Source organism: Bombina bombina, chromosome 2, assembly GCF_027579735.1.
Source record: "Bombina bombina isolate aBomBom1 chromosome 2, aBomBom1.pri, whole genome shotgun sequence".
Classification (NCBI taxonomy): domain Eukaryota; kingdom Metazoa; phylum Chordata; class Amphibia; order Anura; family Bombinatoridae; genus Bombina; species Bombina bombina.
This window is the reverse complement of record NC_069500.1, coordinates 945978636-945999310: the sequence shown is the minus strand read 5'-3', so window position 1 is coordinate 945999310 and position 20675 is coordinate 945978636. Positions and strand designations below refer to the sequence as shown.

Sequence of the window (20675 nt, the reverse complement as noted above, 5' to 3'; positions counted from 1 at the left end):
CTTTGACAAAGCCGTTCAGGCGAAACATGTCAGGGCCGCCGGAGATTGTTTCTCCCCTCTTTTAACTTAGCAGCAGTGTGAATACAAGAGTGAATGAGTTATTAGAATTTAATTTAAACTGAGAGCGTGTTTGGTTGTATGATGCCTTGGGTACTCTAGCATAATAACGTTACCATCCAAATTTTGAATATTAGTTGCGACCATTTAGTTAAATACTCTGTTTTCATTCGTGATATATTCACCGTACTTAAAGTGCAACCTAGTGGTTTCTCCCCCGGAAGCCTGCTTACTATTAGCCCAACTACCGGCAAGATAGAAATATATGTATATAATTCAATATTAGGTACGGACCACTCCAATTCACGGCTTGGTCGTGTAAACCCACAGCTTTGGGGTCTCTCCACTTACCGTAATATTTATTGGGAATTCAGGTGGAAGCTGGGAGTAATCCAACTAGCAACACGCTAAACTAATTTAACTTACTCTGATTCCATGTACTACAGCGGAGTTGTAAATTAAGTTGTATCCAGAAATATTGTGGCTTTTACAGCATTACCTTACAAGCCACCGACCAGCCGAATTCCAATAAATTGGCATAAGTCAAATCTACTATATAAAGTTGCACCAAGCACTATCTGACTACCATCTGAGGTTTAGTACACTATTGCCATACACTATATTATCTTCAAGGGGTATATCTGGCAACCAATAATAAGCAAGTGTTGTGTACTTAGGAATATTATTTTACATCACTAGAATAATTTATTTATATATATATATATATATATATATATATATATATATATATATATTCTACAAACATACAAAGCAGGTATTATACGGATTCTACAGTTCCTTCATAGTACACACAAGACATCTACCTACTTATAATAATGTTAGATTACAATTGTGTTTAATTCAGCTACATTATTAGCGTAAGTTAATCTAGCAATTAATAACTATCTGATTAATAATTTGCTGGAATATTGGTTACACTGAAAAATAACATATGTGGAATCTTTATGGAATAGGGTCCGTATAAATTATATTAGACCTCAATTCAGACAGCTCTTGGCATATCACGTATATATTCCAGTGGAACCTTATGATTTATTAGAGGTATCCACTGGGGGGCTATAGCTCTACACTTAATTCATAAACAGGAATTGGAGCACTATATTAACAGAGTACACCTCACATTCACCTCCAAACATACCCTTGGGGGACACCTGAGGTTAATCTAGCAACTAATAACTAGCTGATCAACAACTTGCCGGAATACTGTGTATACTGAAAAATAACAGATGTGGAATCTCTATGAAATAGGGTCCTTATAAATCATATTAGACCTCTATTCTGACAGCTCCTGGAAATTCACTTGTGTATTCTAGTGGTACCTTATGATTTAGTATAGGTATCCACTAGGGGGCTATTGCTCTACACTTAATTTAAAAACAGGCATTATCAGCTAACATAACAGTTGGGGCACTATATTAACAGAATATACCTCACATCTATCTCCAAACCTACCCTTGGGGGGCACCACAGAATTATAATAACTAAGTCAGACAAGGACCCAAATTGTAATCACTGACTTTTATACTACTATCTGATTAATGATGCACCCCAATAACGCACTCTAGTTATTTTTAATTTGAACACCTCCTGACCTGGAGGTTGCATGGCCATTGGCCGCCTTTCACCCATTCACACTGACTGTGATTTTAATTCACACCCCACGTTTTTAATATTTCTAATAAATGTTAAGTTTTAAATCCGCCATTTCTCTAGATTATCTATCCTATGGTAACCTTTGACTATTTTTCCTAAGTGCTGTTGAGGGCTAATTATGTACATTCTCTCAATTGCCAAGGCAATTGGTATTTCCTAGTAGTAAGACAAGTAGTAAGACAAACAGGCTTAGAAATCACTTTAATCAAGTAAAAACACACTTTGCAAAAAAAAGTTACTGTGCCTTTAAGAGATAAAAAAAAAGGCACACAATTTTCCTAAACAGTGAAAAATGCAGCAAACTTTTTGAAATTTTCACAGTATGTACCTAAAGCATTGGTAAGATTGCACAGCTAGCAAGAAAAACGATTAACCCCTTAATGCCCAAACCAGATCAATAGTAAGCTAACAACCGATTAAAACGACTTCAGCACCTTGCCACAGCTCTGCTGTGGCCCTACCTGCCCTTAGGGACCAGATTTGTGGGGAAAAAGCTTCCTATAGGCCCTCAAACTGCAGCAGGACCCTCCATGTGAAGCAGCCTGAAGATCTAGTCAATCTAACTGCGCATCTGAGGCGCAAAGTTAGGCCCCTCCCACCTTACTCCGGTGCTGTGAGGCCTAAAGAAACACTCCTAAGTGTTAAAATAATAGCCATGTGGGTAAAAACCCCTGAAAGAAACCCAAAGGAACCTTCAAAGTGTCTCAAAAAAACGATATTTTTTTGTAAAAACCGTTTGCCATAAAATAGTGTCAACCAGCATAAATTAGCCCTATTATGTAAGCTTGTGATTCCATACTTAGTCTCTGAATAAATCTTACCCTTCCCTCATGGGGATCTAATCAGTCCTTTTCTAGCATTATCACATTCTTGTCTAGAAATAAATGACTGAACATACCTTATTGCAGCCTAACCTGCAAACCGTTCCCCCCCAACTGAAGTTTTCTTGTACTCCTCAGTCCTTTCTGGGAACAGCAGTGGATTTTAGTTACAACATGCTAAAATCATCTTCCTCCCTGCAGAAATCTTCATCTCTTTTCTGCTAGAGAGTAAATAGTACAAACCGGTACCATTTAAAAATAACAAACTTTTGCTTGTAGAACAAAAACTACAAATCTAACACCACATTCACTTTACCCTTACGAGAGGGACCCTGTTGCTTAGAGCCGCCAAAGAGAATGACTGGGGGGTGGAGCTAGAGGGGGAGCTATATGGACAGCTCTGCTGTTTGCTCTCTTCGCCACTTCCTGTTAGGAAGGAGAATATCCCACAAGTAAAGGATGAACCCATGGACTGGATACACCTTACAAGAGAAATACAAATACCCCCAACAGTAAAACCCACCACCCACACAACCAACCCCCCAAATAAAAAGCTAACTAAAAAACCTAAGCTCCCCATTGCCCTGAAAAGAGCATCTGGATGGGCATTGCCCTTAAAAGGGCATTTAGCTCTTTTGCAGCCCAAAACCCTAATCTAAAAATAAAACCCACCCAATAAACCCTTAAAAAATCCTAACACTAACCCCTAAAGATCGACTTACAATTTTGAAGATCCAACATCCATCCTCCAAGAAGCCAGGAGAAGTCTTCATCGAAGCAGCAAGAAGTCCTCCAAGAAGCCGGCCGAAGTCTTCATCCAAGCCCGCAGAAGTCTTCCCCCAGACGGCATCTTCTATCTTCATCCATCCGGCGCGGAGCGGGTCCATCTTCAAGACATCCGACGCGGAGCATCCTCTTCTTCCGACGGACTAACGATGAATAAAGGTTCATTTAAATGACATCATCCAAGATGGAGTCCCTTAGATTCCGATTGGCTGATAGAATTCTATCAGCCAATCAGAATTAAGGTTGAAAAAATCCTATTGGCTGTTGCAATCAGCCAATAGGATTGAACTTCAATCCTATTGGCTGACCCAATCAGCCAATAGGATTGAGCTCGCATTCTATTGGCTGATTAGAATAGCCAATAGAATGCGAGCTCAATCCTATTGGCTGATTGCAACAGCTAATAGGATTTTTTTTACTGATAGCTGATAGCTTTTTTGTTAAATATGGAGAGCGTATTCAGGTCCGCGGCAGCGATGTAAGGCGATGTCAGGCGAGCATATAGGTGCCGGCGAATGCAGCACAGTTGATGGCTTGATAAATAGGCCCCTTTATCTCAATGTTTTGAAGGACATAATTGTCTCTGTCAATAAAGTTCCTGTTCTGGTTTTTGTAAAACCTGGCATGGAATAAGGGGCTAATGTATATTTCACTCCTGAACTTACCTTCCTGCTTTTCAACAAAGGATAAAAAGAAAACAAAGAAAATTTGATAATAAAAGTAAATTAATATTAACAGAAGTGCAAATCTTCATGACAACACATGTATTTTATGATCTCTATTATGCACTGAGAAATAAACAGATAATTTATTAGCAAAAAAGTAACTACAAAAAGCGGATCTTTTGTGTGACAATGAGAGGAGCATTTATAGAACTAGGAAAAACTGGGAGGTCTGATATGAATGGGACTTACTATTACAGGACTGTACTGGGACAGAAAATGTACTTTCTGCTTTCCAAAACAGGCAGAAAGTAACAGCTTTCCTATAGTTACCCATATTAAGAGAGTGTGAGTCTTCTTTATTGCAGCAAGGCCCACATAAAAGTCTGGCCCACAGGGTATTTGCCCTCTATACCCTATTGCCAGTCTAGGCCTGTACTATTATAATTGTACATGCACAGCAGTCAATTTCAGGTACTATTATAAGCACTTTTTCTATATAAATGTTTGTAAAATGCTTCCAATAAATGTAATCGCTACTTCTGTGATTATTTTAGCTGTGTACACCCTCTACACAACAGGCATTATAGCTGGTGCTACTGAGGAATATTATTGCACAAGCTTTTGCCCATAAGTCCTGTGTACATCAGTTTCAATGAGAAATTACAGTCAATCTGCTTATGTTTCGGCTGTAAATAGAATCATTTTTGGAATACACATTCTAGTAAATGCTATGTCTATTTCATTGTACTTATGCTCCATGCACCCACATACAAATACCTGCTCACAGATACAGGATACACTGTCAGCTCTCTCAGCAAGCACAGAGGTTTAAATAAAGCTGCACTGAGCACAGAGCCCACTTAAGACATTGTGCTGCCTTGCTCCAAAAAAAAAAGTCAGCCTTTACTGAGCATACATAGATATGCTCCATGTACATATTTACAGTAAACGCTGTCACTTAAAGGAGGATACATTTTAATAAAAACTTTTTTTTACTAATATGTGTATTTAAAAAAACAACAACTTCTATTTAAAACAATCATATGCATTTGATTTGGACTGTTTTGTCCCTTAAAATCATACAAATTCTAAATAATATAATGAAGAGATTATGGGGTAGAGTTATTAAATGGCGAGCGAAGCATTTCCACTCGACATCGCTAAATGCGTATGCTATCGGCATTTATCATTGCACAAGCATTTCTAGGGAAATGCTCGTGCAATTGTGCCCCCTGCTCACTGGTGACCAATCGCCCACTACAAAGGGCTGTTAATCATCCTGATCGGATCAGATGGGGATGATTTCACTCCGTCAACTAAAATAGTGTTGGACAGGTTAAAGAGCAGCTGTCTTTTGATCGCTGCTTCTTAACTTCCATTTCAGACGAGCCTCCAAATCAGCATTTGCTGCTTAATAAATGGAGCCCAATATCTCTAGTAGCAAATTCCATCTCTATTAAAGGGGCAGTAAAGCTACAAAATAATGTTATATAATTCTGCGCAAAGTGCAGAACATTGGCAAAATGAATGTAGCTCGCTCCCTCTACCAGACCAGAGCGGGAGCGAGCTACATCCATTTTAAAGGCGCGATTGGGTGCACTGTGACCAGAAAGCGTACCCGCGATGCGCTTAAGAAAATACAGACCTGCTCAGTAGAGCTAGGAGCGGTGTTCTGCAAAACTCAACTTCGTAGTAAAAAATCTCAGGAACACTTTGTTGTATATAGTTGGTGCTAAGCTAATGTTATATAATTCTGCACTTTGTGCAGAATTATAAAACATTATTTTGTAGATTTACTGCCCCTTTAACCTTGTGACATAAATGCCCACTCCAGTACTGAGAAATATTTTCCCATCACACACGCAAATATACACAGTTTTTTATGCCTGCTCCATAAAGAAAAGACAAATGCATAAAATATTTTAAAGAAATCTGTTTTTATTGCTCCTCATACCATTACAAGAACCACGAATTTGCAAATTGTAACTCTCTCATAGACAATATTATGGATTATAAAGAAATTAGAGAGTTCCAAATAATCATTCAGGTATTGTCTTCACACATTATGAGACTAGATTTCTCCAAAATCTCCTCCACATATCCCTAACGCCGCCTGAGATCAATGGATGCCAAGTGTATATAAAAATGAGCCAAAATATGTAATTTGCATAGGAATAAAAAATAATGTTCAGGATCAGTATTTCACACCTGCATATGCAAATAAGTACTGAATTATTTGAATATTAAGATGAGTGTGTGGTATTACAGATAACGTCTTCAATTAAAGCGTGTAGCTTGCGTTAAAGGAAAACTTTAAACTTAATGCACCAATTCAGTTGGTAAATAGACATTTATCTGTCCAACAAAGCAATCAGAGCTTAGTGCTACTAACCCAATAATTACAAAGAGTATTGGCGCGGAAGATGATAAACTGACCTGTGAATTGGCACTGATCTCCACTGTATCCCGGGCAACATTTCCATTCCAAAGAAGTAACTATTTTATGTTTCATTCTATAAACTGGCTGTGAAATTAGTCTATACCTAGAAAAGGAAAGATTGCAAGATGAATAAATAGAGGTCTATTTTGATCACTGCAGAGTAAGCAAATTCACATACACATTAAACATTACTGACCCCCCATTCAACTCAGGTGCCACAAATCATCTTTTTTTTTTTTTTTTCCTTTTCAAAGCTATTACAATCAATGTAAAACAAACAAACATTATAAACCCAAATTACCAAAGTGGCTAACAAATTTGCTTCTGGGCTACTGCTTGGTTTCGTTAGCTGCAATTGTAAAGATTATTAAATTATTTTTCTTTTGAATTAATACTACATTGCTTCAGCAATAAAGCTTTAATTGTTTATAATTATTATACATTTCAAATAAAAAAAATAACTTAAATGGTACTTTAATGTCTTTAAATTTTAAAATAGTTACCATGGGTAATTTTTTTTTAGAAAATTATTGATAAATTGGGCACACACCCACTCAAAAAAGTTTACCTCCTCTGGATGATTCAACAGTGGGATACTATTACTAATGCATTTGAATAAAAACTTTTCAAGGGAGTTTTGTTTTGTTCTTTAGATTTTTTACTTCTTGAAAAGTGCACCTTAAAAAAATACAATCATTTCCTAATTTACGAAAAAGTTAAAACAATAGATCAAACTATAATATTGAAAATTGTTCTTAAATATAGGCATTAGAATGTGTGATTGTAACATTTAAAAAAAAGGAAATTATAAAATTACTCAGAATTATATTAAATCTGATGTGATAGTGTTGGCACAATGTCAACATCACAAACAGCAAAATAATCCCTACAGTTTTGACAACCCTAAACTATTGTCAGATGTTTGTTAGTCTTGATATAAAACATCTAGCTGTCTGTTATATATCATTACTATCTGTGCTTCATGTTGTTTTCAATATTTATACATCAAAGTACTCAAAATGATATTAAACTGTTAATTGCTTTGTGGTCATAAATAGATATTAGAGATTTAAGGGAAATTAAAAAGACATGAAGCACAAATGTTTTCTTTTGTGATACAGACAGAACATACCATTTTTAAAAAGTTTCCATTTTACTTATGTCATCAAATGTACTTTGTTCTCATGGTATTCTTTGTTAAAGAGAAACATAGATAGGTAGCATGTACATGTTTGCAGCACTAAGGGGCTGATTTATTTATAAAGACCGCTGATCCATAACTTGTCCGCCTGCCCTGAGGCCGCGGACAGAAATCAACCCAATCGAATACGATTGGGTTGATTGACACCCCCTGCTAGTGGCTGCTAAATCTGCAGGGGGCGGCATTGCAACAGCAGTTTACAAGAACTGCTGGTGCAATGATAAATGCCGACAGCGTATGCTGTCGGCATTTATCGATGTGCGGTGGACATGATACGGTATATTGTATCATGTCTGCTCGCACATTGATAAATATACCCCTAAATGTTAGGAACAAGTGCTGCTATCTAGTGCTCTTCCATATGTATAATATTCTTACAAAACTGCTGCCATATAGTACTGTCGACACGTGCACACTCCTAATCTTACCGCCCTGTTTTTCAACAATGGATATCAAGAGAACAAAGACAATTTGATAATAGAAATAAATCTGAAAGTTCATTAAAATGACATGCTGCATCTAAATCATTGGGTTTCATATCCTTTTAAACACCTATTGCTTTGTGGAAAAAGTGTGCTTGTCTCACTCACTCTAGAAAAGGATTTGGCAAAAGGCCTATACCAGCTGCATACTATTCGGTGTTAGCTAGGAGCAGTGGACAAACTCATTTACAGATAGTCCTCACTAGCCACAATTCAGAGGGATAAGATGCTCATCAGGGTTTTAAAGGGACATTAGAGACCATAATCTTGTAATATCTTACATCTCTTGCATTATTCTGTGCAGTGTGTAACCTCAGGGGTGTCACATTGAAAGGGACACTGTACTGTAAAATAAGTTTACCCTTAGTGGCCTATTTATCAAGCCGGCAACCTCAAATACGCTGGAATTCTGCAGCGTAAGTGTGGCGAGCCTGATTCGCCTTATTTATCAAAGCCTACAGACCGGCAAAAGTTGAAATCTGTGACGTAACATACGATCCGCCGGTCTCAGTCCAACACAGATCAATGCTTACGTCATTACAGATGTTCCGAATACACATTCGGCACTATCTGACTACTTTTGCAAGTTATCACACTGCTAACAGGTACGCTCGCCACTATTCCGGCCCAGCATACCTGGTTTTCAATCCGCAACCCTGGAGGCCGCGGATGCCATAGGAATCAATGGGAGTCTGAAAGCAGCGAAAGCTATGTTTGCTGCTGCCAGATATCACATTGATTTCTATGCTAGAATAAAAGTAATGTTTACACCTAACACCCTAACATAACCCCCGAGTCTAAACACCCCTAATCTGCAGGCCCCTACATCGCCGCCACCTACATAAAATATATTAACCCCTATAGCGCCGCTCCAGGACCCCACCGCAACCTACATAATGTTATTAACCCCTATACCGCCACTCCCGGACCCCACCGCAACCTACATAATGTTATTAACCCCTATTCCGCCGTTTCCGGACCCCACAGCAACTAAAGTTATTAACCCCTAAACCGCCGCTCCCTGAGTCCACCGCAACTAACTAAATGTATTAACCGCTAAACCCCTGGCCTCCCACATCACTACCACTTACTAAACCTATTAACCCCTAAACTGCCAGCCCTCCACATCGCCACTAAATTCAGCTATTAACCCCTAAACCTAACAACCCGCTAACTTTACATTAAATATTAACTCATCCCTATCTTATAATAACTATAAACTTACCTTTAGAATTACATTAAACTATATTAAACTTCTAATTAACCTACACTAACTATTATACTAAAATTACATTACATTACATTAAACTATATTAAACTATTAATTAAGCTACCCTAACTATTATACTAAAATTACATTAAACTACAAATTAAATTAACTATATTATATATTTAAAAACCTAACCCTACTCAAGTTATTTAAACCTACAATAAAGAACTACTAAGTTACCAAAAAATAACAACTAAGTTACACAAAATAAGAAACATTAAGTTACACAAAATAAAAAACACTAAGTTACACAAAATAAAAAATAAATTATCAAATATTTAAACTAATTACACCTAATCTAATAGCCCTATGAAAATAACCCCCTCCCCCCCAAATAAAAAAAAAACCTAGCCTACAATAAACTACCAATGGCCCTTAAAAGGCATTGCCCCAAATAAATCAGCTCTTTTACCTGTAAAAAAAAATACAAACAACCCCCCAACAGTAAAACCCACCACCCACACAACCAAACCCCCCAAATAAAATTCTGTCCAAAAAACCTAAGCTCCCCATTGCCCTGGAAAGAGCATTTGGATGGGCATTGCCCTTAAAAGGGCATTTAGCTCTTTTTCCGCCCAAAGTCCCTAATCTAAAATTAAAACCCACCCAATAAACCCTTAAAAAAACCTAACACTAACCTCCAAAGATCCACTTACAGTTTTTGAAGACCCGACATCCATCCTCAAAGAAGTGGCAGAAGTCCTCAGCGAAGCCGGCAGAAATCTTCATCCAAGCGGGCCGAAGTCTTCATCCAACCGGGCAGAAGTCTTCATCCAGATGGCATCTTCTATCTTCATCCATCCGGCACGGAGCGGCTCCATCTTCAAGACATCCGGTGCGGAACATCCTCTTTTTCCGACGTCTTCTGGAACAATGAAGTTTCCCTTTAAATGACGTCATCCAAGATGGCGTCCCTTACATTCTGATTGGCTGATAGAATTCTATCAACCAATAGGAATTAAGGTGGAAAAAATCCTATTGGCTGTTGCAATCAGCCAATAGGATTGAGCTTTCATCCTATTGGCTGATTGGAATAGCCAATAGAATGCGAGCTCAATCCTATTGGCTGATTGGATCGTTGAGGATGGATGTCGGGTCTTCAAAAACTGTAAGTGGATCTTCAGGGGTTAGTGTTAGGTTTTTTTAAGGGTTTATTGGGTGGGTTTTAATTTTAGATCAGGGACTTTGGGCCGAAAAAAGAGCTAAATACCTTTATAAGGGCAATGCTAATCCAAATGCCCTTTTCAGGGCAATGGGGAGCTTAGGTTTTTTAGATAGAATTTTATTTGGGGGGTTTGTGTGGGTGGTGGATTTTACTGTTGGGGGGGTTGTTTGTATTTTTTTTTACAAGTAAAAGAACTGATTTCTTTGGGGCAATGCCCCGCAAAAGGCCCTTTTGAGGGCCATTGGTAGTTTATTGTAGGCTAGGGTTTTTGTTTTATGGGGGGGGGCTTTTTTATTTTCATAGGGCTATTAGATTAGCTGTAATTAGTTTAAATATTTGATAATTTATTTTTTATTTTGTGTAACTTAGTGTTTTTTATTTTGTGTAACTTAGTTGTTATTTTTTGGTAACTTAGTAATTCTTTATAGTAGATTTAAAGAGTTGCGGTGGGCTCCAGGAGCGGTGGGATGGGGTTAATAACTTTATTAGAGTTGCAGTGGGCTCCAGGAGAGGCAGTTTAGGGGTTAATAACTTTATTTAGTTGCGGCGGGGTCCGGGAGCGGCGGGATAGGGGTTAGACATTTTAGTATAGTGGCGGTGTTTAGTGACAGGGTATAAATAAAGCTGGGGAAAAGCCGAATAGCAGCAAGATCGATAACTGTTAGTTAACAACAGTCCGCTGCTCATCGGCCCGTACTTGGTGCGCGGATTTTTGACAGCTTTTTGGATAAATAAGGAGAGCGTATTCAGGTCCGCAGCCGCGATGTTAGGCGAGCGTATTGGTGCCATTGAATGCAGCACAGTTGATGGCTTGATAAGTAGGCCTCTTAATGTGTTTACATTGAGTTGTAATATCAACTACACACAGTATTACATTTATGGAGAATTGCTCATTAACATGGGCTGTGCTTGCAGGGAGAACAGATCTCATTATCTAATCACCTCCTACAAACAAAATACAACTTTTTCTGAGATGAAATCTGAAAATTAACATTTTAGTACCTATTTCTCATACCCTCCACTGAAGTGTGATTTTTGTATTCTGCTCAATCTTGTTTACTTAACTTTTCTGTAACTATTAATGCAGTACTGACATTTTCAGTAAAGGTGGTTGGTTCAAAAGGCAAAAGCAGCTATTTTGAAGGTCAAAATAAATGTAAAGGATCGTTTTGTAAACAGTTCAATACACTCCAGCAGGTAAAATGGATCACTAGAAACAAATTAAAGGGATGCTATATTTTTTTTTTGGAAACACATTCTACAATATTCAGCATGCTAAGAAGGCAAAATGTCTCTAACAAATAAGACCAAGTAGAAAATACAAAATACAAATAAGGTTTTGCTTCTAATAGATTTACTTTCACAAAGCTGAGAAAATATGTCTGCCTATTTTGATTTAAATTGAGAATGATAAAGGTATCCTATGGTATTAAATAAAAGGTAAAAAGGTAGGACATTTTTTATTTTATTTCAAAACAGTAACCTTTTATATTCAAAAACGAACAGAAAAAATTCTGTTACATTCCAAGGATCAGTAACAAAATATTGCACTTAAATATGAATAAATAATTTCTTACAATAGGACTGTTCTTTGAACATAATTTTTACACTGAAATATTATACAGAAAGGTAATTCAAGTTGGGAAATATACCCTACATATTATCTATAATTCCACATATTTATGTTAAATAAGTCCTTGGACAAACCATTTAGAGTGTTTCAGAAGTGTCACATAAATTTCAGTAGAACATTGGTGGTGTCTTTTTTCCTATATGAAAGTATTAAGATTGAAAACCTTCTAATATTCTATGCTGCACTGACTTCATTACAGTTACATACTGTCATAGGGCAAAGCTACAGCTTTTCATTAATACAAAATAGAGATATAACACGAAATGGTGAAATATGTGGCCCAGAATTTTATACACATTCTATTTTTCTTAGGAAATAAATAAATCAGTCAAGATTATATATATTCAGTTGAGAGACTTGTTATCAAATCTACAGGTTTTAATACATAGATGAAAATATTCACAGTATTCAGAGTATTTAAAAAAAAAAATAGAAATGTGAAGGTAAATGTCTTTGTTTAGACTGTCTTTCTCCTGCTTTACATTGCTGTCAGCATCTGTTATTATATATTTAGTTTTTTTGTTTTTTACCTAATCAGCTATATTAGCAGAATAAATGCTGTTAGCAATTTACATAAAAACAGCTGCTACAAAAGGTCAGTATGAAAATTGTGTCATAAAGGTTAAAGACATACCTAACTGAACACGCTCCAGTATTCCAGCTGCAGGGCTGCGCTCCACTAGATACAGATGTTTCTACATTATCCTTTGCAACAACTGGCAAGAGTCGTGTACGGACATACGCACACCAATTTCTGCAATAACAACAAAAAATACAGGGATTCAAATGTGCATATGTCACAATTAGCAGTTTTAGCCATCTTGTATTATAATATAAAAAACCAGGTGAAAGAAAGGGATAGATTATATTCCAGATGAACCCCCCCCCCCCAAAAAAAAAGAGTTTATCTATTAAAAAATATGCATGAATTTAAAAAGCAGTATGATAAAATAAAATAAATGTTTTAGAACATTTTACAGTTGCAGAAATATTGGCTTGTAACTATGTTTATCTTCTGTAATTAAAACATGAATCTCATTAGAGGCCAACTCCTGAGCAGGACAAGATGGGTGAGCAATGAGAAGCATATGCAGATAGCTGCTTTATACCAGAAGTGTGCTGTTTAAGACCATCTTGAGAATCCACCTACTCAGCAAGAGTGACTATTGAGTCTATTCTAAAAAAGTTGGCTGTAGCTGAAACAGTTGACTGAAGTCACTCAAATTTGGCTGCTTGAACTAAACTAACAGCTAAACTAACAGATTAAACAGCTGAGATTTATCAATGTCTTAATTACAAATTATACAATTCTATAAGAGGGTAAAATAGGCCTCTTAAAATGCACCAGAACACCGAAGATAGAATCAATGCTCTAATCTGCTTTCAAATAAGGGGTCTCAAATTTGTCTGTGTATTGGGGTGGGGGTAACATAAGGGTTACCCCACCTCCTGATGTAGTTCCATATTCCTATAGTCCTGTCAGGTGGTCAGTGATGCCACAGTGTTGTTCAGATGATATCCACTTGTGCATGTGACCCCTCCTTTAAAAGAGTGGTACCCCCCTATGTGCTTATTTTGGAGTGCTAGAGTCTCTTTCATAAACCAGAGCACAGTATAAATTTGAAAATGAGGCATATTTTATCTGAGGGGCATTATCTTTATGTGTGTTGTATGCTGTCTTTAGGAGATAGATGCTCCCTTGAAACCACTGCCCTATAAGTAAATGCATTAGGTAGGTGATTGATATTTTTATGGCAATTGCCTACTAATGACATGGGTATGAGGCCACACATGAGAAAGAGGAGATTCCGTCTTTTCAAACTAGGGTCTTGCACCCCTTTGTGTTTTATGGGGTGAATAGGAGCTCTTAAAGTCCCCCTTCCACCTCATCAAGCACTGCACATGTGTACTTGGGGTAAGTAATCACCATAACCATAGTGATCACCTGAAAACTAGAGAGGGTGTTATCCCTTATTTAAAAGAGGGTTACCACTTTGGTGGGTCACCACATTGGTGGGGAAGGAGGCTGCAGTGATCGTCAATGGGTCATCATGTGAATCAAAGGGGTTAATTTATAACCAGTACAACTTATCTCTAAACATTTTATACCAGATACTTGGAATAACTAAGTCTAAAATATATCAAATTGTCAGGTACAGTCGATTTAATAATTGAGCACTAATGATGGCATTTCCCATATAAAGGCCAAAAAATGATCGTAAAGGCACATTAAACCCAAAATATCTATTTCATTATTCAGATAGAGAATACAATTTTAAACAAAATTCCAATTTATTTCTATTATCTAATTTTCTTCATTCTTTAGATATCCTTTGTTTAAGAAATAGCAATGCACATGAGTGAGCCAATCACACGAGGCATTTATGTGCAGCCACCAATCAGCAGCTTCTGAGCCTATCTAGATATGCTATTCAACAAAATATATCAAGAGAATGAAGCAAATTAGATAATAGAAGTAAATTAGAAAGTTGTTTAAAATGACATGTTCTTTCTAAATCATGAAATACAAAAATTGGGTTTAATGCCCCTTTAAAGAGACATTGTACTCAGACAAGCAGCTGTTAAAAGCTCATTGTATTCAAAGCAGCTGTAAGAACAGCCTTCAGATACAGTAGGCTCTATCTCTCCTACCATTCAATTGGATATTGATTTCTGCTGCTGTCTCCTATTTGCATAGCTTTTTCAATAGCAAATACTGCAGTAATTACATTTTCAATATAGGAAGCCATTTAACAGGAAAATCAGCTAAATAATTAGCTATTTGTTAAATCATTGAAAACATATAAAAGGGGAACACATTTTACAGTATAGTGTCCCTTTAATGGGAATTATTTGCATTATTGGAAGACATAACTATCTTCTGGAAATAGAAACATTTAGACATTTTTGATTTTTAAAACGTTTCTTGAAAATGATTTGAAAATAATTTGCGTGCTTTTATATTCAGAATTGTAAATTTAATCCATTAAGACATTTGTAAATATTTTTATATTCCCAATTAAAAACTATACGATTTATAATATTTAATACAATTGTTATTTCCCCCATAAAATAATTTTGCATTAATCTACTTTGGTAAAAAAACACAGGTTTTTGTATGCTGCCTTACCTTGCCATGTCTATCTAATTAAATACAAAAATAATTTGACTGAATAATACCCTATGAATTGTCTGTTATATCCGAAAGGAACTTCTGTAGTGGGTCATCCTATAAGCTTCAACGGAAATTTTTTATGGTACAAAAAAAAAAGCATAAATTCCATTGAACAAAATAGAATCAGAGGCAACATATGCAGCAGGAGAGAGTTGCTCATACACATGTGCTGCACAGCATATTACATTGGTGATGCTTATGCTTAGCCTCCCCCCCTCACTCGACGCAAATGGTATGTTCTGAGATTTTACAAAGACTTTATTTGCTCATGAAATAAAATACTTTTTTTTTAGCTCTAACAAGTGTTTGTCATGCATTAGTTTAATGTTGGTACATTTTAGAGTTCCAAGTCTCTAGAAAACAAATGCTTGTAAAATAACATACATACTGCAAGAAAATAAAACAAAATATAGGTTTATCTGTATATCTTTCTGCAGCGTAGAATATAATGAATGTCTATGCAGTTCTTTATATTATTAGAATTATATGTGTGAGATTTTATTTCAGCATGTCAGGATATTGCACCAAAATCACTTAAAAATGCAAGAATGTCATGTTCTTAATCCCTGTAGAGCAATTCAGCTGCTAAACATGTACAGAAGTCCTTAAGAAGGTGGAAGTATTGGAGATGGAAATAGGGGAGGAAATAGGAACAATATTTCAACTTAAAGATCATGTGAATGTCAGGCTGCAGTGCTTGACGTTTAGCAAATTGAGTAGATGAGAAAAATGCAATTTCCTTGCACGAGACTATATAAATGGCAGATAGCATCTTTATTTATGTTTTCCTCTTTGATGTACCAGTTTTTATTACATGGCATATAGATGTTATATAGATTTATTTATCCTAACAACAAGTATTGGATGTAAATAGGGGTCACGTTTTATTGTGTTATTTACAACCATGTCAAATGAGGGGCCACAATAGCATTTTTTTCCATTAGCCTGCACTTGAAAAACTCCAAAGTGCCGATCTGTGGCCCCTGAACTTTACATTAAGTGAACCTGCTTTATAATATCATCTATCTCTGTAATAAGAAGTTAAGGAACAAAAAAGGAATAATAAAGTCAAAATGAATCTTTAATCGTTTAGAGCATGCAATTTTAATCAACTTTCCAATTTACTTCTATAATCAGTTTTTCTTCATTCTCTTGGTATCCTTTGTTAAAGAGTAAATTAGGTAGTCTAATAAAATCAATCGGCTAGATTACGAGTTTTCGGCGGTTATGGTGTGCGTGACTAACGCACAGTTTTCCCTCACCGCTCACCTAAAGTAATGCTGGTATTACAGTTTTTTTTAAACCCGGCGTTAGCCGCAAAAAGGTGAGAGTAGAGCAGAATTTAGCTCCACATCTCACCTCAATACCAGCGCTGCTTAAAGGGACAGTTTACTCAAAAAATTTCTCCCCTTTAATTTGTTCCCAATGATCCACTTTACCTGCTGGAGTGTATTAAATTCTTTACAAGTAGCTCCTTTACCCTTATATTGGCATTTGAAATTGTTAATTTAGCATGTGGTATCCCCACCTATTCTGAAAGTTTGTGGCCGCGCGTACCAGCTATAGATAAGCTTTGCAAACACAGCCAGCAGAAGAAATTACACTCCCAGTGTGATAAAGCAGAGATAAGGTAATAAAATGTTGATTTTCCATTGTTCTCTCAAAGTACTGGTGATTGTTTTAAGGACAGATATAAGATAAAGAAGCAGGTATATGTGCACAATGTGATACAGTAATGAGATCTTATTATACCTACAAGCTCAACCTATCTTATTAGGCTGTGGCTTCAAAACATAAAATCAGAGCTTTAATATACAGAAATAAACCTTAAAAAGCTAATTTTTATACATTTTTTTACTCTGCAGTTGGTAAAAAAAGCAGTTGTAAACACATTAAGGGAAAAACTATTTTACAGTATACTGTCCCTTTAAGTCAGCGGTGAGCTGGCTAAACGTGCTCGTGCACGATTTCCCCATAGGAATCAATGGGGGAGAGCCGGCTGAAAAAAAACCTAACACTTGCAAAAAAGCAGCGTTCGGCTCCTAACGCAGTCCGATTGATTCCTATGGGAAAATACTTTTATGTCTACACGTAACACCCTAACATGAACCCCGAGTCTAAACACCCCTAATATTATACTCATTAACCCCTAATCTGCCGCCTCCGACATCGCCGACACCTACATTATATTATTAACCCCTAATCTGCCGCTCCGTAAACCGCCGCCACCTACATTATCCCTATGAAACCCTAATCTGCTGCCCCCAACATCGCAGACACCTACTTTTTATTTATTAACCCCTAATATGACACGCCCCCAATGTTGCCACCACCTAACTACACTCATTAACCCCTAATCTGCCGCCACCAACGTCGCCGCCACTATAATCAAGTTATTAACCCCTAAATCTAAGTCTAACCCTAACACCCCCCTAACTTAAATATAATTTAAATAAATATAAATAAAATAACTATCATTAACTAAATTATTCCTATTTAAAACTAAATACTTACCTATAAAATAAACTCTAAGATAGCTACAATATAACTAATAGTTACATTGTAGCCATTTTAGGATTTATTTTTATTTTACAGGCAAGCTTGTATTTATTTTAACTAGATACAATAGTTATTAAACAGTTATTAACTATTTAATAACTTCCTAGTTAAAATAAAGACAAATGTACCTGTAAAATAAACCCTAACCTAAGTTACAATTACACCAACACTACACTATAATTAAATTAATTACCTAAACTAACTACAATTAATTACATTAAATTAAATAAACTAAAGTTCGAAAAAAAAACCCACTAAATTACAGAAAATAATAAAATAATTACAATTTTTTTAAACTAATTACACCTAATCTAATCCCCCTAATAAAATAAAAAAGCCCCCCGAAATAAAAAAAATCCCTACCCTATACTAAATTACAAATAGCCCTTAAAAGGGCCTTTTGCGGGGCATTGCCCCAAAGTAATCAGCTCTTTTACCTGTAAAAAAAAGACAATACCCCCCCAACATTACAACCCACCACCCACACACCCAACCCTACTCTAAAACCCACCCAATCCCCCCTTAATAAAACCTAACACTAACCCCTTGAAGATCACCCTACCTTGAGATGTCTTCACCCAACCGGGTAAAAGTGGTCCTCCAGACGGGCAGAAGTCTTCATCCGATCCTAGCAGAAGAGGACCTCCAGACGGCCAGAAGTCTTCATCCAGGCGGCATCTTCTATCTTCATCCATCCGGAGCGGAGCGGGTCCATCTTCAAGACATCCGAAGCGGAGCATCCTCTTCCATCCGACGACTAACACTAAATGACGGTAACTTTAGTTGAAATAATTTTTATTGTAAAACATTTACAGAATACATCACACATTGTACAATTTCCATCAGCATTTACAACAGCTCTCCTTTCCTCTGTTGTTAGAACGATAGTTCAGAGTCTGTTGTATGTGGTATGGCTTTATAAACAAAGTCAGGAAGTAAACAAAGTCTCCGGCTGAACAACTATTGTTCCATTGTTGCGTTCGGAAGGATCTGACATTTAGTGTGAGTAAGCCAAAATTTCCTTATTTCGGCAGAGAATGAAGGGAGTAACAATCAAACTACAGAGGCTATGAAATTACTACTGGTCTCCACCCATTCTCTGCACCTCTTTGTTATTTTTTCCCCTTTTTTTTAAAAAAACCCAAAAACAACATGAACAAAGATGACAGAAGCAGGAGGGGAAGTTTTCCTCCCCTTCCTTATAACTATAACAATAAACAGTAAACAATAAACAGTAGTCCCCCCTCCCCCCCCCTTAAGTTTGATATCAAACATCAACTTGTCCGACTTCATGCTCCATCTGTCGTCGATCCAGGGAAAGAGCCCCCTCATTATTGGAATGACGGTACCTTTAAAGGGACATTATACACTCATTTTTTCTTTGCATAAATGTTTTGTAGATGATCTATTTATATAGCCCATAAAGTTTTTTTTTTAAATAAATGTATAGTTTTGCTTATTTTTAAATAACATTGCTCTGATTTTCAGATTCCTAACCAAGCCCCAAAGTTTTATGTGAATACTGTCAGCTACCTTCTCCAGCTTGCTCCTGTTTGTGTAAAGGGTCTTTTCATATGCAAAAGAAGGGGGAGGGGGGGGAGTGTCTTATTTCCCACTTGCAGTGGGCTTTCCAACTACCTTTTCAACAGAGCTAAACTAAGAGGTTCTAAGTAAGTTTTTAAAGATTTTTATACTGGATTTTTATATCAGTATCTGTGCATTTTATTCTTTATAGTAGTGTCTATTACATGCAGTTATATGAAAATGAGTGTATACTGTCCCTTTAAGTGACATCATCCAAGATGGCGTCCCTTCAATTCCGATTGGCTGATAGAATTCTATCAGCCAATCGGAATTAAGGTAGAAAAAATCCTATTGGCTGATTCAATCAGCCAATAGGATTGAGCTCGCATTCTATTGGCTGTTCCAATCATCCAAAAGAATGCAAGCTCAATCCTATTAGCTGATTTTTTCTACCTTAATTCCGATTGGCTAATAGAATTCTATCAGCCAATCGGAATTGAAGGGACGCCATCTTGGATGACGTCACTTAAAGATACCGTCATTTAGTGTTAGTCGTCGGATGGAAGAGGATGCTCCGCGTCGGATGGCTTGAAGATGGACCCGCTCTGCTCTGGATGGATGAAGATAGAAGATGCCGCCTGGATGAAGACTTCTGTCTGTCTGGAGGTCCTCTTCTGCCTGGATCGGATGAAGACTTCTGCCCGTCTGGAGGACCACTTCTGCCCGGTTGGGTGAAGACGTCTCAATGTAGGGTGATCTTCAAGGGGTTAGTGTTAGGTTTTATTAAGGGGGGATTGGGTGGGTTTTAGAGTAGGGTTGGGTGTGTGGGTGGTGGGTTGTAATGTTGAGGGGGGTATTGTCTTTTTTTTACAGGTAAAAGAGCTGATTACTTTGGGGCAATGCCCTGCAAAAGGCCCTTTTAAGGGCTATTTGTAATTTAGTATTGGGTAGGGATTTTTTTTTATTTTGGGGGGCTTTTTTTTTTATTTAAAAAAATTGTAATTATTTTATTATTTTCTGTAATTTAGTGGGGTTTTTTTTCCGTACTTTAGTTTATTTAATTTAATTGTAATTAATTGTAGTTAGTTTAGGTAATTTATTTAATGATAGTGTAGTGTTTGGTGTAATTGTAACTTAGCTTAGGATTTATTTTACAGGTAAATTTGTACTTATTTTAACTAGGAAGTTATTAAATAGTTAATAACTATTTAATAACTATTGTA

The 20675-nt window shown here is 36.7% G+C and overlaps 1 protein-coding gene across 1 annotated transcript in view; it reads right to left on the bottom strand.

Moving 5' to 3' along the window:
• MMRN1 (multimerin 1) overlaps positions 1-12916 on the bottom strand; it is a 101914-nt gene extending 88998 nt beyond the window's left edge. The window contains exons 1-2 of the mRNA XM_053700789.1: positions 12829-12916; positions 6440-6546 (exon numbers count right to left, since the gene is read on the bottom strand). Coding sequence (XP_053556764.1) covers positions 6440-6515 — 76 coding nt within the window. The 5' untranslated portion in view covers positions 6516-6546; positions 12829-12916. The remainder of the gene's footprint in view (positions 1-6439; positions 6547-12828) is intronic.
• Positions 12917-20675: the final 7759 nt, after the last annotated feature.